Source organism: Crinia signifera, chromosome 4, assembly GCF_055691185.1.
Source record: "Crinia signifera chromosome 4, ASM5569118v1, whole genome shotgun sequence".
NCBI classification, from domain to species: Eukaryota; Metazoa; Chordata; class Amphibia; order Anura; family Myobatrachidae; genus Crinia; species Crinia signifera.
In genome coordinates, this window is record NC_139220.1 from 280,356,142 (window position 1) to 280,374,989 (window position 18,848).

At 47.1% G+C, this 18,848-nt stretch overlaps 1 protein-coding gene across 2 annotated transcripts in view; it reads right to left on the reverse strand.

Annotated features, from left to right (window-relative positions):
• Positions 1-18,848, reverse strand: part of LOC146075478 (zinc metalloproteinase-disintegrin-like batroxstatin-1) — an 85,254-nt gene that overhangs the window by 40,095 nt on the left and 26,311 nt on the right. For both annotated transcript variants that reach the window (XM_083184763.1, XM_083184764.1), the window contains 4 exons: positions 17,529-17,600; positions 15,521-15,690; positions 11,693-11,777; positions 8,361-8,485 (listed from right to left, as the gene is read on the reverse strand). In XM_083184763.1, coding sequence (XP_083040889.1) covers positions 8,361-8,485; positions 11,693-11,777; positions 15,521-15,690; positions 17,529-17,600 — 452 coding nt within the window. The remainder of the gene's footprint in view (positions 1-8,360; positions 8,486-11,692; positions 11,778-15,520; positions 15,691-17,528; positions 17,601-18,848) is intronic.

The following is an 18,848-nucleotide window of genomic DNA, read 5'->3' on the forward strand; positions in this document are numbered from 1 at the left end:
AATAGCAGCCCACGATCGGCCAGGGGCCCTGATACTTTCTTTTATTGAAACTGCAACCAATAAAAGCAATTTCCTGTAACTACATTTGCCTCTTCGTATCTATCTCCGTTTATTTACTTCCCGATATCCCAGATTAAAGGTCCGAAGCTGACCGTGCACATCACACTTAGCGTCACGAACAGGATTCGAAATCCAATGTGGTTTCCCAGCACAGGTTTGAATCCTGTTCGTGACGCCAAGTGTGATGTGCACGGTCAGATTCGGACCTTTAATCCGGGATATTGGGTAGTAAATAAATGGAGATAGATTCGAAGAGGCGAATGTAGTTAAAGGAAACTGCTTTTATTGGTTGCAACGGATAAATAGCCTGGGTGAGAAATAATGAGGCCTTCCTACGGATAAATAGCTTAAGTTACGTGTCAGTTCCCCTCTTAAGATGAATAGGGCTGGATTGACCTGGTCTGTCCTTGACCCGGTAGCGATGGGGGATTTAAACATCAGGAGGCCCTACTGCCTTGCTGCTGCTCCTGTCGTCACACAGCTGCGCTAGGTCAAGAGGGACATCCACGCTGCTCTCAGGGGACGGGAACACATCTGCTGCTCCAGACGCTGCTGCCAGGGCCGTGGGGTCATGCTGCCGTGCTGTCCATCACATGCAGGCAGGGGGAAGGGATACGCGCGGACTGCCTCAGGCGTCGCTGCCACGATCCCAGCCTGCCAGTCACCGCTCCTTTTACTGGTCACACCGGGTGCCGCAGACTGCTGTACACCGTGACGCCTCCTGCATCCGACCTGGTCACCTCTCTATCCTCCTCTTTCGGCACTCAATTCCCCTCCCTCTCTTCCTCTCACCCAACCTTCGTCCAATCCCCGCCAGGTCTTCTCCCTGCCCATCATCCGGACACGGCCCGCCTCCAGTCTCTCGGCGCACGCAGCGATGGGGAGAATAATTAACCCCCTCTCTCTGGTGGAGCCAGTGCTGTGTGCCCTGGCTAGTGGGACCCATTTCGGGGTGCCACAGATCTACATAGCATTCTGGAGACAGGGGTATAACTGTAAGGAAAGATGCACAGTTACAGTGGGATGTACATAGCATCCTGGAGACAGGGGTATAACTGTTAGGTAAGATGCACAGTTACAGGGGGATGTACATAGCATCCTGGAGACAGGGGTATAACTGTAAGGAAAGATGCACAGTTACAGTGGGATGTACATAGCATCCTAGAGACAGGAGTATAACTGTACAGTTGTAGTCACAGTTACAGGTGGGGGTGTACAAAGTATCCTGGAGACAGGGATATAACTGTATGGAGGTAGTCACAGTTACAGGGGGGATGTGCATTGCATCCTGGAGAGAGGGGTATAACTGTAAGGAAAGAAGCGCAGTTATAGGGGGATGTACACAGTACAGGGGCGGATTGGACCACCGGGAAACCGGGCCATTTCCCGGTGGGCCGGCCCCTAATAGTCACTAAAAGGCCGCTCACCCCATTGGCGGGGCCGCAGACCGCCATCTCTGCGGTTAACGGGCGGCCGTGGCCGCAGCACTGTGCCCCAAACAAATATGGCTGCGGGCAGCCTCGGCTATTACAGAAATAAAAATGGCCGCGGGAGTGCTGGTGCGCATGTGCGACCGCACGCAGCTGCTCCCGCGGTTCTGTGTGTGGCAAGCAGTGCACTCACTGTGAGGATGGTTGCGCAGGGAGGCTCTCTCCCTGCTGTACATCCCCGGCCGCTTCTGTCCTCAGACTCTGTAGCTGCCGGCTGCCAGTACACTGTCACACTACATTAGAGGCAGCAGCGCCGGCAGCACAGAGCTCTCTCCCTGACTTCCAACCCACTTTCATGTGTCATCAGTCATGACAGCAGGGACTGGAAAGGGGGCGGAGCAACACGGAGTTGAGGGGCGGGGCTACACGAGTGGAAGGGGGCGGAGCTACACGGGAGCACACATCTAATGAAAGGAAGAAGTAGATGAAGTGCCAGCCAGCTTGATTTTAAGGTAACTAAAGTGTGAGAGAGAGGTTCATACTGTGCGGCATATGTATAATGGACATCACGGTGTGGGGCATATGTATAATGGACATCACGGTGTGGGCATATGTATAATGGGCATCAGGGTGTGCGGCATATGTATAATGGGCATCACGGCGTGTGGCATATGTATAATGGAGCATCACGGTGTGGCATATGTATAATGGGCATCACAGTGTGTGGCATATGTATAATGGAGCATCACGGTGTGTGGCATATGTATAATGGGCATCACGGTGTGTGGCATAAGTATATTGGGCATCACGGTGTGTGGCATATGTATAATGGACATCTCTGTGTGGGGCATATGTATAATGGACATCACGGTGTGGGGCATATGTATAATGGACATCACGGTGTGGGCATATGTATAATGGGCATCAGGGTGTGCGGCATATGTATAATGGGCATCACGGCGTGTGGCATATGTATAATGGAGCATCACGGTGTGGCATATGTATAATGGGCATCACAGTGTGCGGCATATGTATAATGGGCATCACGGCGTGTGGCATATGTATAATGGAGTATCACGGTGTGTGGCATATGTATAATGGACATCACGGTGTGAGGCATATGTATAATGGGCATCATGTGTGTGTGGCATATGTATAATGGGCATCACGGTGTGCGGCACAAGTATAATGGGCATCACGGTGTGCGGCATATGTATAATGGCATCAGGGTGTGCGGCATATGTATAATGGGCATCACGGTGTGCGACATATGTATAATGGCATCAGGGTGTGCGGCATATGTATAATGGCATCAGGGTGTGCGGCATATGTATAATGGCATCACGGTGTGTGGCATATGTATAATGGAGTATCACGGTGTGTGGCATATGTATAATGGGCATCACGGTGTGCGGCACAAGTATAATGGGCATCACGGTGTGCGGCATATGTATAATGGCATCAGGGTGTGCGGCATATGTATAATGGGCATCACGGTGTGAGGCATATGTGTAATGGGCATCACGGTGTGTGGCATATGTATAATGGGCATCACGGTGTGTGGCATATGTATAATGGGCATCACGGTGTGAGGCATATGTATAATGGCATCATGGTGTGTGGCATATGTATAATGGGCATCACGGTGTGCGGCATATGTATAATGGCATCAGGGTGTGCGGCATATGTATAATGGGCATCACGGTGTGAGGCATATGTATAATGGGCATCACGGTGTGAGGCATATGTATAATGGGCATCACGGTGTGCGGCATATGTATAATGGGCATCACGGTGTGCGGCATATGTATAATGGGCATCACGGTGTGCGGCATATGTATAATGGCATCAGGGTGTGCGGCATATGTATAATGGCATCAGGGTGTGCGGCATATCTAAAATGGGCATCAGGGTGTGCGGCATATGTATAATGGGCATCACGGTGTGCGGCATATGTATAATGGCATCAGGATGTGTGGCATATGTATAATGGGCATCACGGTGTATGGCATATCTATAATGGGCATCACTGTCTCCTCCACCACTTTGTGACTCCCCTCCCTGCATCCCCTGCCACTCTGCATCCCCCCTCCTACCCTGCATCCTGTGCCACCATGCCCCCTCACACTCTGCGTCCTGTGCCACCCTGTGTAAGTCCTCACTCCCTTCGTTCTCAGCCACTCTGCATCTCCCCTCCCAGCATTCTACGGCACCCTCCATCCCCCCCTCCCTCCCTGCATCCTCTTCCACCCTGCCACTCTACTGTGTTGGGAGACCCCCTGTCACCCCCCCCCCCATCTCTATCTCCCCAGCCCCACAGGCTGTAGAATAAACGCTGTACGCATGCGCCTTTTCTGCAGCCTGAGGGGCTGGGGACATGGCCAGCAGCTAAGAGAGCCACTAGCCATGCCCTCACAGCAGCAAAAATTGGGCGTGGCCTTGTTGGAATAGGCCACACCCCCATATTGATAGGCCACACCCCCTAAAAATTCGGGCGCGCCTCCGGCGCGCAACAACACTTCCCCCCCCCCCCTCTTAGGGCTGCTTCAAGATTTTTCCCGGGCTGGTTTTAATTCCCAATCCGCCCCTGACACAGTATCCTGGAGACAGGGGTATAACTATACAGAAAGATGCACAGTTACAGCGGGATGTACAAAGTATCCTGGAGACAGGGGCATAACTACGGAAAGATGCACAGTTAGAGTGGGATGTACGTAGCATCCTGGAGACAGGAGTATAACTGTAAGGAAAGAGGCACAGTTACAGGGGGATGTACACGGTATCCTGGAGACAGGGGTATAACTGTAAGGAAAGATGCACATTTACAGGGGGATGTACATAGTATCCAGGAGACGGGTATAACTGTAAGGAAAGAAGCACAGTTACAGGGGGATGTACATAGCATCCTGGAGACAGGGGTATAACTGTAAGGAAAGATGCACAGTTACAGGGGGATGTACACAGTATCCTGGAGACAGGGGTATAACTGTACGGAAAGAGGCACAGTTACAGGGGGATGTACACAGTATCCTGGAGACAGGGGTATAACTGTAAGGAAAGAGGCACAGTTACAGGGGGATGTACATAGCATCCTGGAGACAGGAGTATAACTGTAGGGAGATAGTCACAGGGGGAATGTACATAGCATCCTGGAGACAGGAGTATAACTGTGCGGACGTTGTCACAGTTACAGGGGGAATGTACATAGCATCTTCGAGACATTCTCCCAGGGCATTTTGTAAGCGACCTTACTATCGGCCAGATGTATCAAGCTTCAAAAAGGGATAAAGTGGAGAGTGATAAACAACCAGCCATCAGCTCCCATCTGACATTTTTCAAACCCAGTCTGTAACATGTCAGTTATGAGCTGTTTGGCTGGCTGTTTATCTCTCTCTATTTTATCACTTTTTGAAGTTTGATACATCTGGCCCTATATCACTTAGAAAATGCTGTTTCATCACACTGATAGCAATGCACTGCCGCGCGCAGTGCTATTGCCCACCAATTGATGTCCAACACACATGATAAATTTATTTAATCACCGGGCAGTGCCTGTGTTCTCACCAGAGATCATTGGGCCTTATTATATGTTTACTCTTTCTGTCAAAATCCTTCTTAGATGGACAAAACCATGTGCACTGCAGGGGGGCAGATGTAAATTGTGCCGAGAGAATTAGATTTGGGTGAGTTATTTTGTTTCTGTACAGGGTAAATACTGTTTGCTTTATTTTTACACTGCAATATAGATCTCACTTTGAAATAAAACCCTACCCAAATCTAATTCTCTCTGCACAAGTAACATCTGCCCCTCTGCAGTGCACATGGTTTTGTCCATCTAAGAAGGATTTTGTCAGAAAGAGTGAACTAGAATAAGGCCCATTGTCCCTGACAGATCGCTCAGCACACCAGAGCAGGATTAGGCTCTGGAGGGCCCGGGGTACTTCAGATACTTCAGGGCCATAAGGTCTAAAATTGAAATGAAAATCATAAAACAAATAATTATAAAAACCACACACACACACATTTTATCTATCTATCTATCTATCTATCTATCTATCTATCTATCTATCTATCTATCTATCTATCTATCTATCTATCTATCTATCTATCTATCTATCTATCTATCTATCTATCCATACATATACACACACACACACACACAAAGACACGCACACACAGGGCCGCCGAGAGAGAGGGTGGTGGTGGTGGTGGTGGGGGGGGGGGGACTAATTACCCAGGCTTGCTAAAGGGAGGGGGAATGCATGTCTCTGGATCCTCAGTCTACACTATGGGTGTGATTCTGGTTGGTTTGCAAAAAAGAGTGAGAGACACAAGGGCATGCTGAAGGAAACTGAGGAGGGATTGGGGGGGGGGGGTTGAGGGGGATAGGGAGGCTGAAAGACACAAAGCATTAGGGAGGCTGAGAGACACAGGAGGATGGGGATACTGAGAGACATGGAGACAGGGAGGCTAAGAAACTTGGGGACAGAGCCGGCCCTAGCCTAAATTATGCCCTAGGCAAGATTTTGGCTGGTGCCCCCTAGCACCGCCACTAGTTCCGCCTCTGACCCGGCTCCCCTTTCCCAGCACCATCAACCCTCATCGTAGCAGTCATCATTTTGGTGCTCCTACCCGCAATATTTTAAACAGAAACAGTGCACACATTCGGTGCGCAGCCCAAACAGGGGTGTGTTCTTGCTGGGAAGGGGCATGGCCACACAATAGTACCCCCAATTCAAATTATGTCACACAGTAGTGCAACTTTATTCACATTATATCATGCAATGGTGTCCCTTATTCACTTTACATCACACAGTAGTACCACTTTACCTTATGTACATTACTCCTCACATTATTCACATTATACCCTTAGAAAAAAATCCTGAGAAAATATTGTATTTTAAGCACCTCCATGGCCACACTGCAACCCAGCACAAAGCAGTGTGTGCTGGGCAGAGGAGAAGAGCTGCAGCTGCTGCTGTCACTTAAGGGGAGGGGGCCCAGGACCCCCACTGGGCCCTTTTATCAGACTTTGGCCTGGGTAATTTGTACCCCCTACCCCTTTCTCTCAGCACCCCTGATAATACCACACAATAATGCCCCTTACACATGACACACATTATTAAAGTCCTTATAACCTTAATACCCCTTACACATTATGACAACCTTTATTAATGCCCTTCATACACATAATGACACACATAATGCCCATTACACATATGTTGCACATTATTAATGCCCTTATACACATGACACACATAATGCATTTCATTGCATTATGTTGCACATTATTAATGCATTTATACCTGACACACATAATGCCCCTTACACATATGCTAAATGCTATTGCACAACCAACCTACCCGCAGACAGCACCCGCACAGTCGCTAACACTGTGACCTCTGCCTCTGCTTGGATACAGATGTTTCCTCATACATCGTGCCTCAATAGGCCATGCAGCTCCTGGCCAGTTCTGCTAACGTTGGGTGCCTTTTTTGCTGAAGATTCATCTTATTTGCATTGTTATGACCAGCACACACAAAGAGCTTCTGATGATTCAAATTATATATGGCATGCCTATATTCTGTGTGCGACTGTGGCTGTACCTGCATAGGGAATGCTATGTTACGGTGATTTCCATGAATACACTATTTTATATGCAGATACAGCCTCACTCACACACAGAATATAGGCATGCTGCATATCATTTTAATCAGAAGAAGCTGCTGATGCCCCTAGGCATTCCAAATGCCCTAGGCAATTTCCTAGTTTGCCTATGCCTAAGGCCGGCTCTGCTTGGGGATGTAGAGACATGGGGAGGCAGAGAGACATGGGTATGGGGAGGCTGAGAGACACAGGAGGATGGGGATACTTAGAGACATGGGGACAGGGAGGCTAAGAAACATGGGGATGCAGAGAGACATGGGGATGCAGAGAGACATAGGGATGGGGAGGTTGAGAGACACAGGAGGATGGGGATACTGAGAGATATGGGGACAGGGAGGCTAAGAAACATGGGAATGCAGAGAGACATGGGGATGCAGAGAGACATGGGGATGGGGAGGTTGAGAGACACAGGAGGATGGGGATACTGAGAGACATGGGGACAGAGAGACTAAGAAATATGGGGAATATAGAGAGATATGGGGAGGCTGAGAGACACAGGAGGAGGGGGATACTAAGAGACATGAGGACAGGGAGGCAGAGAGACATGGGGAGGCAGAGAGACATGGGGAGGCAGAGAGACATGGGGATGGGGAGTCCAAAATATACAGGTAAGATGAGTGGGTGGCTGTAGATGGAGAGACATGGGGGAAAGAGGCCAAAGACACAGGGAAACAGCTGGAGATACACAGGTGAACAGTGGGGCTGGAGAGAGACAGGGGAGATGATCCAGCTGGAGAGGGATTAGCAGCCCCCAAAATACAGTATGAGTGTAACGGGCCCCAAGATTTATTTTGCCATCCCTGGGAGAAGCATCTGTAGGATCCCTCCCCAGCACTACCCATTTGCATGTGTGCAGTCATCAGACCATATATGCGCAGTAGTGCATCCAGATTCTGAAGGAGAAGTGAAGTGGTTGCATTAGTGATTTTTTAGTACCCCTGGACGACACTTTATTTCAGCAATAAGAAATTATACCTATCAGGTCTAGGATCTGATAATTAATGAGTATGTCCATTATTCTCATTGCAGTACTTTCCATTCGGGTGATGTCTGCTGTTATGATAGATCCCTTCTGTCAATATCATATACATGTGATAATACAGCAGCCTCAGGTTATGATCTATAGTACAAGTTTTGATCAATCATTTAGGGGAATGTGTTTATTTTTTTATTTTCAAAATGTCTGTCGTCGATCTCACTCACCTTATAGACGGCGCCATGAGACAAGTATTACACCCACATGCATTATCATCATGATCCATTCCTAGGTTGTGTCCCATTTCATGAGCAATTGTTGCACCCACAGGAATATAATCCTTACTGTGATCCTGAGAACATATAATAGGATGAACATAACATGAATCCCAATCTCTTGGTCTCTATCTCAGGGGCAAACGCAGGATTTTCAGAAGGGGGTTTCCAGAGGGGTGGAGCAAAGCACGGAGGTGACCCAGTATATGCCGGGTCAGTTAAAGTATTATAGATAGACCAAATGTATATAAATAATAATAAAATAAATAAATAAATATATATATATATATATATATATATATATATATACATATACTTACAGGGGCATCAACAGCAGTGTAGGCCCCTGGGCATAACAATGTATTGGGGCCCCTACCGATCCTCCAGCGGTAGGGGTGGGGGGAGCTTTGATGTCTGGCGGGTGGTAGGGGGTATTATATCAACCGCTCAGCATGTGGGGCCTGGATCAGTAATTTCCACTAATTACCCCTTTACTGCACAGATGGTGGGAGATGGGGTGGGAGAAGAGGTCATTGGGATGAATGAAGGGGCCCTGATACAGAACTTCCAGGGTGGTAGAGGATGTTTAATACGCAGAGGAGGGGTGTATAGTGGAGTGGGCTTATTATTCATAATTTTCTGGTGGGAGAACAGCTTGCTTGACTGCAGATATCTCCAGTTCCTGGAAATAGATTTCTTAGATTTTAATGGAATTACAAACTAGAGAATCCCACCTACCAAATGGTACTGGGGACTAGGGGATCAGAGTTCAGGAGGCAGAGCAATCTGCCAATGAGAATATAAAACTACATACCAGTTGTGTGAAGCTGGAGCAGTAACCAGCTGCTGGAAGGCTGATATCCAGGGGCGGAACTACCGCCGGTGTAGACGGTGCAGTGCACCGGGGCCCAAGAGGTTAAAGGGGCCCGATGCCACCGTCTGCCCGTCATGACATACCTGTATTGAACTTTTTTTTTTATGTGCGCCGTGTGGGGGAATGAGGGTACGCAGGCAGCGCTGGTTTCGTGGGTGGCGGCTCAGTCAGGACTGGTACTAGTACTACAAAGCAACTTGCAGCGTGTGGAATTGGAGTCGGACGCCGGGACATACCCTGCCTGCACGTCTGGGTCTGACTCTTCATCCCTCTTCCGGCCCGGGACTGGTATACTGATACTCTGGTAGTCTAGCAACAAGCAGCCAATCGCAAGGCTGCCTGTTGCTGCTCTGAGACGCCGAGTAGATAGGAAGAAATTCTGCTCCAAGGCTGAGCATGCAGGCGGCGCGGAGGAGCGACTCACTGGAGTACCAGACAGCAGAGGTAAGTACACTTAAGGGGGGCTGGGGGCCGCACTGCTAAGCACACATTATAAAAACGGGGGCTGGGGCAGAACTGCTAAGCACACTCATTTTCAATATGGGGGGGTTGGTTGGGGGTTGGGCGTCCGCCGTAAAAATACATTTCCGTGAAAAAAAAAATATATATATAGGCACCAGGCCAGGGCCTACAGACTCTGGCTGAGGGGGTGACAGGCCGCATCCACTGTATATATATATATGTATATACTTTTTTCACAGAAATGTACAGGGAATGGTTTTATATTAATATAAATATATAACTATATTTTATATTAATATAAATATATAACTATTTTTCTGTGGCCCATCTGATATTTTTACGCCCCCCCCCCATATTGAATAATGATTGTGCGGGGGGGGGGGGAGAGCATTTTTTGCACCTGGGCCCATGGCTCCCTAGTTCCGCCACTGCTGATATCTCTGGTTTTGGGAACAGTAGAGACAAGCTACTAGTGTCCATCAAAGGGGGAGAGTCCCAGCTTTTGGAATATACCCTCAGAAAAACTCTGTCAGACAGAACCCTAAATATCTGACTGGGAAGAGCAATTAACAGCTGGATGGGGACCACTGCTTTGAAGTCAGATATGTCCAGTTCCCAAGCGTGCGCTACTGTATCTAGTAGTGTACACATGGTGCGATTTCTTTTTTTATATCCCAAATCGATCCTGATCAAATCGGGATCGAATCGCACGGCGGCATGTACATATTTGATTTAGACTATTTAGTACAGATCTGTCTTGCCTGCACATAATATTTTTCTATTTTTCTATTTTGATGCCACGCTTCGGGCTCGGTGGCTGCGCTCGCCACACTATATAAAATCAACTCCACGCCGATGTGGATAGTGGGGTAATGAAAAAGTCGGAGGACACGTTCCGCCGCCCCTCGCGGGGCTCGCTGCGCTCGCCATGCTTCGGTGTGGCGTCGATAGTGGTGGGGTGTGTTAAACCTATTTTTGGGGCATACAATCATATTATTGTATACCTAATGTCATGGCATAGCACCCCATAAAATCGAATGCGATCAAAAAATCACATGCGATCAAATGCGATTTTGCGTGAGGTGCGATGCCATGCGATGAAATGGCCCTGGGGACATAACAGCAGTGAATAAATTCACTTTAAAATCACATCGCATCACATCGCATGCGATTGCATGTGAATTTTATCGTATAAGATGGCCTGGGGACATGAAAGCTGTGAATAAATTAACTTAAAAAACGCATCGCATGCGATACAAATCGCATGCGATGCGATTTTTCTAACGCAGAATAGCCCTCTATGCAATTAACGCAATTAACGTAGTGGGCGCCGTGCTAGGAAACAAGTACCCAAAATTTATTAGAAAAATAGGCTACAATGAACCGTTTGTATGCCTTATTACAGTACAGAACACTGCAGGCCATGGAAATAGTTTATACTGCAACTGCAGTTAGAGTATAATACCCAAATACCATTGGCGTTTCTATAATGGGTGCTATGGAGCATGCACACTGCTTTATTACTTACTTTTCTGGAATCCTGCGTCAGTGCTGCAGTCTAGATTAAAAAATGACTGGCAAAACGGACGCTGTGCATGCACAGTAGGAATTTTTGTCTAAGGCTCATGATGGGCGCCATGTTTCTGGAGACCTGCACATGCACAGTTGGCTCTGCCACAATGCCAGAGTCTATAGCACCGAGAAGAGAATGGTTCTGTACACAGGCCCCCTTTTCTGCGAAAATGCCCTTTCCAAGTACACAGTGGAGCTGCCAAGTCCAAATGTTTGGTGCTGTGGTTGGCAGTGGTGAGGAGATGATGGTATAAATGAGGAAAGGAAAAGCACACGTCTCAGAGCCTTGCTTCTGAAAGCTTACAGAGTAATGAGGTTTGGAGACAGGGGTGGCACAGAGGGTCCAAGTTATCCTGGTCAATGTTATACGCCTTACCTGGTTAACTCCTGAGGACTGATGATCACTGCACATGGAACCGATCCAGGCCAGTCCAATTGTGGGACCATCAAAGTCAATGTTACTGCAATACACAGAGACAGAAATAATCTAGATGCAATATATTTTTCTTAATGTTAGAAATGAATATTACAAAGTTTCATCCATTAATTATAACATATTTCTGCATCTGCAAATGTACCTAATAGTACCAATGACATCCTTGGCTACTGTTAGGGACCAATCTTGTATTTGGGACTTGGGTTGTATACTCTTTAAACCACTGTTCTAATCTTTTTCTATACATTTTGAATTGTACAAAATTTGCTGGATTTTATGGCACTGTGAAACTGTTTTAAATAAGCAAAATAAGGGGTTACTTTTAAAGAGTGCACCATATTCATATAACCTGGTTTCCCTCTTCTGAAGCATATACAGTATATATAGACCAAATAGCATCTATTTATCTATAACAGGAAATATTCCCGAAGGTAAAATAACATCTTATAATATTAACTCTTCCATCCTGAGTATCAGTGCGACAGATGCCCAATGGTGATGCTCCCCCTCTGTGCTGATTCCTGGGACCAATCAGCTTTCTTATAATGGGACAGATGTATTAATCCTGGTGAAGTAGTGGAAGGTGATAACTCACCAGCCAGTCAACTCATCACTGTCATTTTTCAAACATAGCTGATTGGCTGTTGTGTTATCACCTTCTACATTATTTCCACTTTATCTTTTCACCAGGCTTAATACATCTGCCTAGGGCCGGGGGGGTCAGAACCCATGGGCCCCCATCTATCTAGGGCTCCCCTGTGGTCGGCATGAATTTAAAAAAAAGGTTAAAGGTTTTGTTCATGGGAGTGGGGTAGTGCTGCAGCTTAACCTATCTGCCAGTGTGACAATGATTAACAGTGCTGAGCATCGGGAGCTAAGTTACACTGACTACACAAGTGTGCAATGCATTACTGGGAGTTGACCAAGTCCCATGAGACTGCATAAGAGGTCAGAGGCTGAGAGGCTTGTGCTAAGCTCTGCTTGGTGGAGCTTATCATGTGCTTCTCAGGCTTATGGAGGACAGCAGCAGCAGCCTCATCATGGGAGGGTTTCTAACCAGAGGCAGTTCTGAGCCTGTCAGGGCTCCTACAGAATAAGGTACAGAGGGACAAACATGGGCTTTTCATGTGGTGTATATATATTAATCCCCCCCCCTGCAGTTACCCATTGACCAAGTTTATACTGCCATTACTCTGTGTTTTGACAGTGTAATATTCTCCCATGCAGTTTGTGGCCAGTAATGACAAGTGGGAGGGGGCTCCCCTGTCTAAAGTGATTCGGGCTCCCCCGAAGGCTTAATTCAGCCCTGCATCTGCAGCATTGTTACAAATGATCATTTTATTAGCAGCAGTTTTATATAGTAGAGAACCACCAGTGGGAGATGGGACATTACCTTATAACAGGTAGATATCTAGTTTTGGAGGTTTTTATTCTTAAGATAAAGGTAATATCCCAGTCTCCCAAGAGCCCCGGCGCTAATAAGTGTAGAAGTTTAACAGATATAAATATTTTTTTCATAAAGGGTGCCCTGATTGGCTGCTGCAGGAGTAAGAAGTCTGCCAGACTTCAAAAAAAAGGGGAAGAAAGATTCCTCTTCACACAATGGTTGTATGTAGGGGATACACACTGCGCTGTCAATCAGGACAGTAATTGAAAAAGATAAGTAAGGTATATAACACGCCAAGCACAATGAAGGAGGACACGCTGTAATTAAATATAAAACATTTTTATAAAGACACAAATGATATGTTAAAGATCTGGGTGGGTAATAAACTAAAACTGGAATATAATTAGCACAAATACATATACATATACATAAATAAAAAACTTAAATCTGGACCAGTAAACACTTGAGTTAAAAGGCAGATTTGGTATATTTCTTGTGACAAAATTTGCTGGCGTCCCAGCAGGAATGATGAAGTGGTATCAAATGTTGATAGTCCCCTCAGAGAAATACCGATGAAAGTACACACAGTTAGGAGCCTTATAGCAGCAGGTTAGTTAGTAAGCCAAATACACCTGGGTTAGCGACAGTGGCGTAGCTACGTTTTGGGCGCCCCCCCGCCGTAAGGGGGGGGGCGCCCATACCTACCCCCCGGCGCTGCCCCGTCAAGCACCCTTTCCGGCCGCCCCGTCGCCCCGCCGCCTATGCTAACCCCCTCCCCCGCAGTCTTACCTATCGCGCTGGTCCCGGCGGCTCCGTTCTTCTGCTGAGGACCACCACAAAATGGCCACCCCCGTACAGCAGACAGTTTCAGAGAACTGTTTGCTATATGGGGGCGGCCATTTTGTTGTGGTCCTCATCAGAAGAACGGAGCCGCCGGGACCAGCAAGATACGTAAGTCTGCGGGGGATTGGGGGGGGGGGGGGTAACTATAGCACCGCAGCCCCCGGCGCCCCCACATGCACAGCGCCCCCCCCGCGGTGGCGGGGGCTGCGGTGCTATAGTTACGCCCCTGGTTAGCGAGTAGGCTGACACGCACAAAAGTTCATGCAGGTATTGGCAAGTAAAGCAGGTGGCTGGCGTCTGCGTGTTAGTATAGCAGATAGACACAGTTAGTGATGAGCCCAAGCTGCAGGAGTCACGTATATGCGCTTAGAATTGCGGGTATGGTAACACTCACTGAGTTTTGAGGATTGGTGTAGTACCTCAATAGGCTGCTTGGAGATCGTGTGCTGAGGGTATGCACGCTGACGGCGGCTTCCTGTGTGGTGTTTGGGCGCCAAACTGCGCGTTGGTGGTAGCGGTGGACGTCCAGCCGGATGTAAGAACGGCAAAGATCTCTGGGGGTGAAGATGAGGGCGGAAGTTTGTCACAAGTCTGCGGTTAGCACTGGCGGAAGTGGGGCAACGCGTTTCGTCTCCCAAACAACTGGAGACTTTTTCAAGCTGGAAAAAGTCTCCAGTTGTTTGGGAGACGAAACACGTTGCCCCACTTCCGCCAGTGCTAACCGCAGACTTGTGACAGACTTCCGCCCTCAGCGTGCATACCCTCAGCACACGATCTCCAAGCAGCCTATTGAGGTACTACACCAATCCTCAAAACTCAGTGAGTGTTACCATACCCGCAATTCTAAGCGCATATACGGGACTCCTGCAGCTTGGGCTCATCACTAACTGTGTCTATCTGCTATACTAACACGCAGACGCCAGCCACCTGCTTTACTTGCCAATACCTGCATGAACTTTTGTGCGTGTCAGCGTACTCGCTAACCCAGGTGTATTTGGCTTACTAACTAACTAACCTGCTGCTATAAGGCTCCTAACTGTGTGTACTTTCATCGGTATTTCTCTGAGGGGACTATCAACATTTGATACCACTTCATCATTCCTGCTGGGACGCCAGCAAATTTTGTCACAAGAAATATACCAAATCTGCCTTTTAACTCAAGTGTTTACTGGTCCAGATTTAAGTGTTATATTTATGTATATGTATATGTATTTGTGCTAATTATATTCCAATTTTAGTTTATTACCCACCCAGATCTTTAACATATCATTTGTGTCTTTATAAAAATGTTTTATATTTAATTACAGCGTGTCCTCCTTCATTGTGCTTGGCGTGTTATATATATCTTACTTATCTTTTTCAATTACTGTCCTGATTGACAGCGCAGTGTGTATCCCCTACATACAGATATCTAGTTTTAAATTAATTTTGCTGCCTCCCTCATCCTGCTGCAAGACCTGTGTACCAGCTACATGTAGTTTTGTTAACAGGAAAAATTAATTCATCTGAAGATCTGGAAGTTCTCAGGAGAGTCTTACGTTAGGAACTGGGCGTTGTCATGAGCTATCCTGGGTAGCAGTTTCTCCTTTTTCCAATTAGAAAAGCGGTCTAGATTAGTTGAAGCCAATGAAACGACTTGGAATTGGTCTCCTGTGTCCCAGATTTCTAATCCAATCAAAGCCACAAAAGTATTTATTTGCTTATACACCTGTCAATGACATTGGATTAATGAGGGTTGTATACTACTGCAAATTCAACAATTTTTAGGGTTAAAAGTAGACTAAAACATTGATAGAAAAAAACTTATTTCAGATATCTATCAGGATAAAATTGATCACTGTATTGCAACTGGGCCAGAGATGCCATTTAGGGCCTTATTCTGCTTGGTGCGGTTCTGTCCGCGTGCGGTCGGACGGCTGATGTTTGGTGTTTGCGCATGTGCTGAGGCATATTTGTGCTTGTGCGAATGCTGCGCACGTCTGAATACGGTGTGAATTTTGTACACTCCGAACAGGGGGAGGAGAGGGGTGTGAAGAGCTGTTTGGGCTCATTACCATATGTGTACTCCCCGCGTTTCATGGGCGTTCCCATGAAAACGCTGGGCGTACGTATGCTAATGCGGCCGTGACGCACGTGTGGGGGGCTGACATATGACATAGCCGGATGCCAGCTGCCCACCCATATCCCTGCTTTTGCACGGAGAAATGCCCGAGTGGTCTGGAGCACTCGGTGCTGCCTGACCACTCGGTCCTGCATTTGATGGTCTGCAACCATCGAATGATGGGGAAGGTTCCCAGAGATTTAGGAGGTGTTCACATGAGAAATCCACTCGCGCTCCGTACGGTCGGCGTCTTACCGCATTCGGACGGAGTGAGCAATCCGTACGGAAGTCAGGGCTAAGAACACTCGGTTCCTGTCCGCAAATACGCATCCGACCGCACCAAGCAGAATAAGGCCCTTAGTCTCCATCCAGTAAAGGAATTATGAGCCACAGAAGGAGGGACTTGATTGGTTGAGAAATGAAAAATTATTCTTTCACATCCAATCATGTCTTCGGCCAACAGAGTTCTTTTCATTTTACTCAGGAGAACATTTGCTGTTCAGATAATGCAAGATACAAAATTCAGATTTTTTTTCTGATGTTATAACCCAGAGGTGGCCAAACCGGTCCTCAAAATCTACCAACAACAGTTCACGTTTTGCAGACCATCTAGTTGGTGCACAGGTGTAGTCTTTACCATTGGCGCCGAGAGGGGGGTACTTTTTTCACAGGTCCGGGTTTGAAAAGGCCCTGCTCCTACCTCGACCTCCCATGTTGCAGGGAGCTGGGCAGTCAGTAAGAGAGGACAGGCTGCTGCAGCACAGCCTTTCTCGCAGCTCAGCACATGCTGCTCAGTACCAGCATGTCCTCTCTCTCTCTCTCTGTGCATGCGGGATCCCTCCCACCCACCTGTTCTGAATCTGCCCACTGCCACCACAAACAAATATTTTCCCCATAGGGGTGTGACCACAGCACTCAGATCCCAGTGGCCACACCCCCTTTATGTTACCGGGGCCTGGCCATCCTGTAGTCATCTCTGGTCTTTACTAAATCACATTTACTAACATGTGCTGCATTCATTCATAACCGAAAATTGAAAGCATGACCTATTGGTAGATCTTGAGAACTGGGTTGGCCACCCCTGTTGTAGCCTATTCAAGCAAAATGAAAAAGTTCAGAAGCAGAATGCTAGTTCAAAGATGATTAGAAGGAGTAATTATTTCCTTAAAGTAACATAACACTTTATTTTTATTTCTCCTATTCAGTGGCATTATGTAGTGGCAAAGGTAATCAGGCTACTGCCATTCTGCCCCCCCCCCCCCCCCCCCCACCACACACACACACACGAGCAGACAAGAGATATCGGGGCCTCTGAATTGGTACCGCTGGGCAGCTCCACTCATCTGAGCACCATAGAGGCCACAACCCCTGGAATGGCATTAGTTCTGCATTGGCATTTCCTCAATGGTAAGGACAACATACGATGCATATGGTCATTAACTCACCTGGTTAACAAAATTAACAATCCCAAATATCCTTTTCTTGATCTCTTCTCTATTTCGTTGATACTTAATGAACTGGAAGTAAGAAGACTCTGTTTAGTAACGAACACATGGTCCAGACAGGTCCAAACAAATATATTAAGACAACACATACTGTAGGGGGTATTCAATCCCCTGCCGCTATTTCTGATGGGGGAGATAGCGGCGGCTGCCTATTCAATGCAGTCTTTCCCGACAGCATTGAGCAGGCATCTCAGCAAAACAAGCCCGACTTTATAATCAGTCTGGCTCGTTTTGCCAAGAACGGCCATGGATTGACGAGCTCACGGCTGGATCTTGGCGATCCACGGCCATTTCTTGTGGCCACCCCCCCTTTTCCGCACTCGACAGGCGGGACATTGAATCGCATCTGTCGAGATGCAGTCAAGCGGACCAACAACGGGACTGGGGCACGACTGTCGGGCTTGCCCGACAGTTGTGACCCGGGATTGAATACCTACCATAGATCTAAAAGTAGTATTATGCATGCGGATTGCATGTGCAGTTATACCTAGACTGGTTCATGGACCTCCAAGCATTATTCATATACTGTAGGTCAAGTCATGTCCAGGTGATGTTACATCACACAACACCATGTGATATACAGCTGATGTGTGGTCTACACATCACCCATACTCATACATATTGTAGCCCAACTTGTTTCCCTGTGCTCATCAATGAGTGTTCCAACATCACCTGGAATTGAATCGTCCACATAGATTTAAAAATAAACATCATTAGTTATTATAACCCATTGTACGTGGGCCTTCCAATGAGCTTCATGAGGTCACAGAGTAGACTTTGGAGAATTACCCAATACTGTTGTGGTGTAATGTCCTTGGGTATCACTTTATATCCTAATTCATGTTTGGAAGTAAAGCAAAAAGAATGCAGTTGGGAAAGCCCATGTTGCACGGCAGGTTGGGCAGATGTAACAGGTGCAGAGATAATTAAGCCACATCCGCTCATTATCGCTCATTTTGGCCCTTCTGAGGGATTTTGTTTACATTTTTTTACTGTGACTGCTCAATATCATTAATGATGCATGCTCCGAGTCCCACACATCATTATCAACCCCTTCCCTTATCATCTGGGGAACATGCTAGGGCGCCGTCTCTGTACAATATTGTTATTGATATCATTCAGTGTGTAAGCGCTATATTGCTCATTAACGATATTAGGGATTGAGTCTATCATCTGTATGGTGCTTTAGATTTGGTTGGGGTGTGTTCAAACTGAAATCTAAATTGCTGTGTAAAAATAAAGCTGGGTAACATTTGTGGG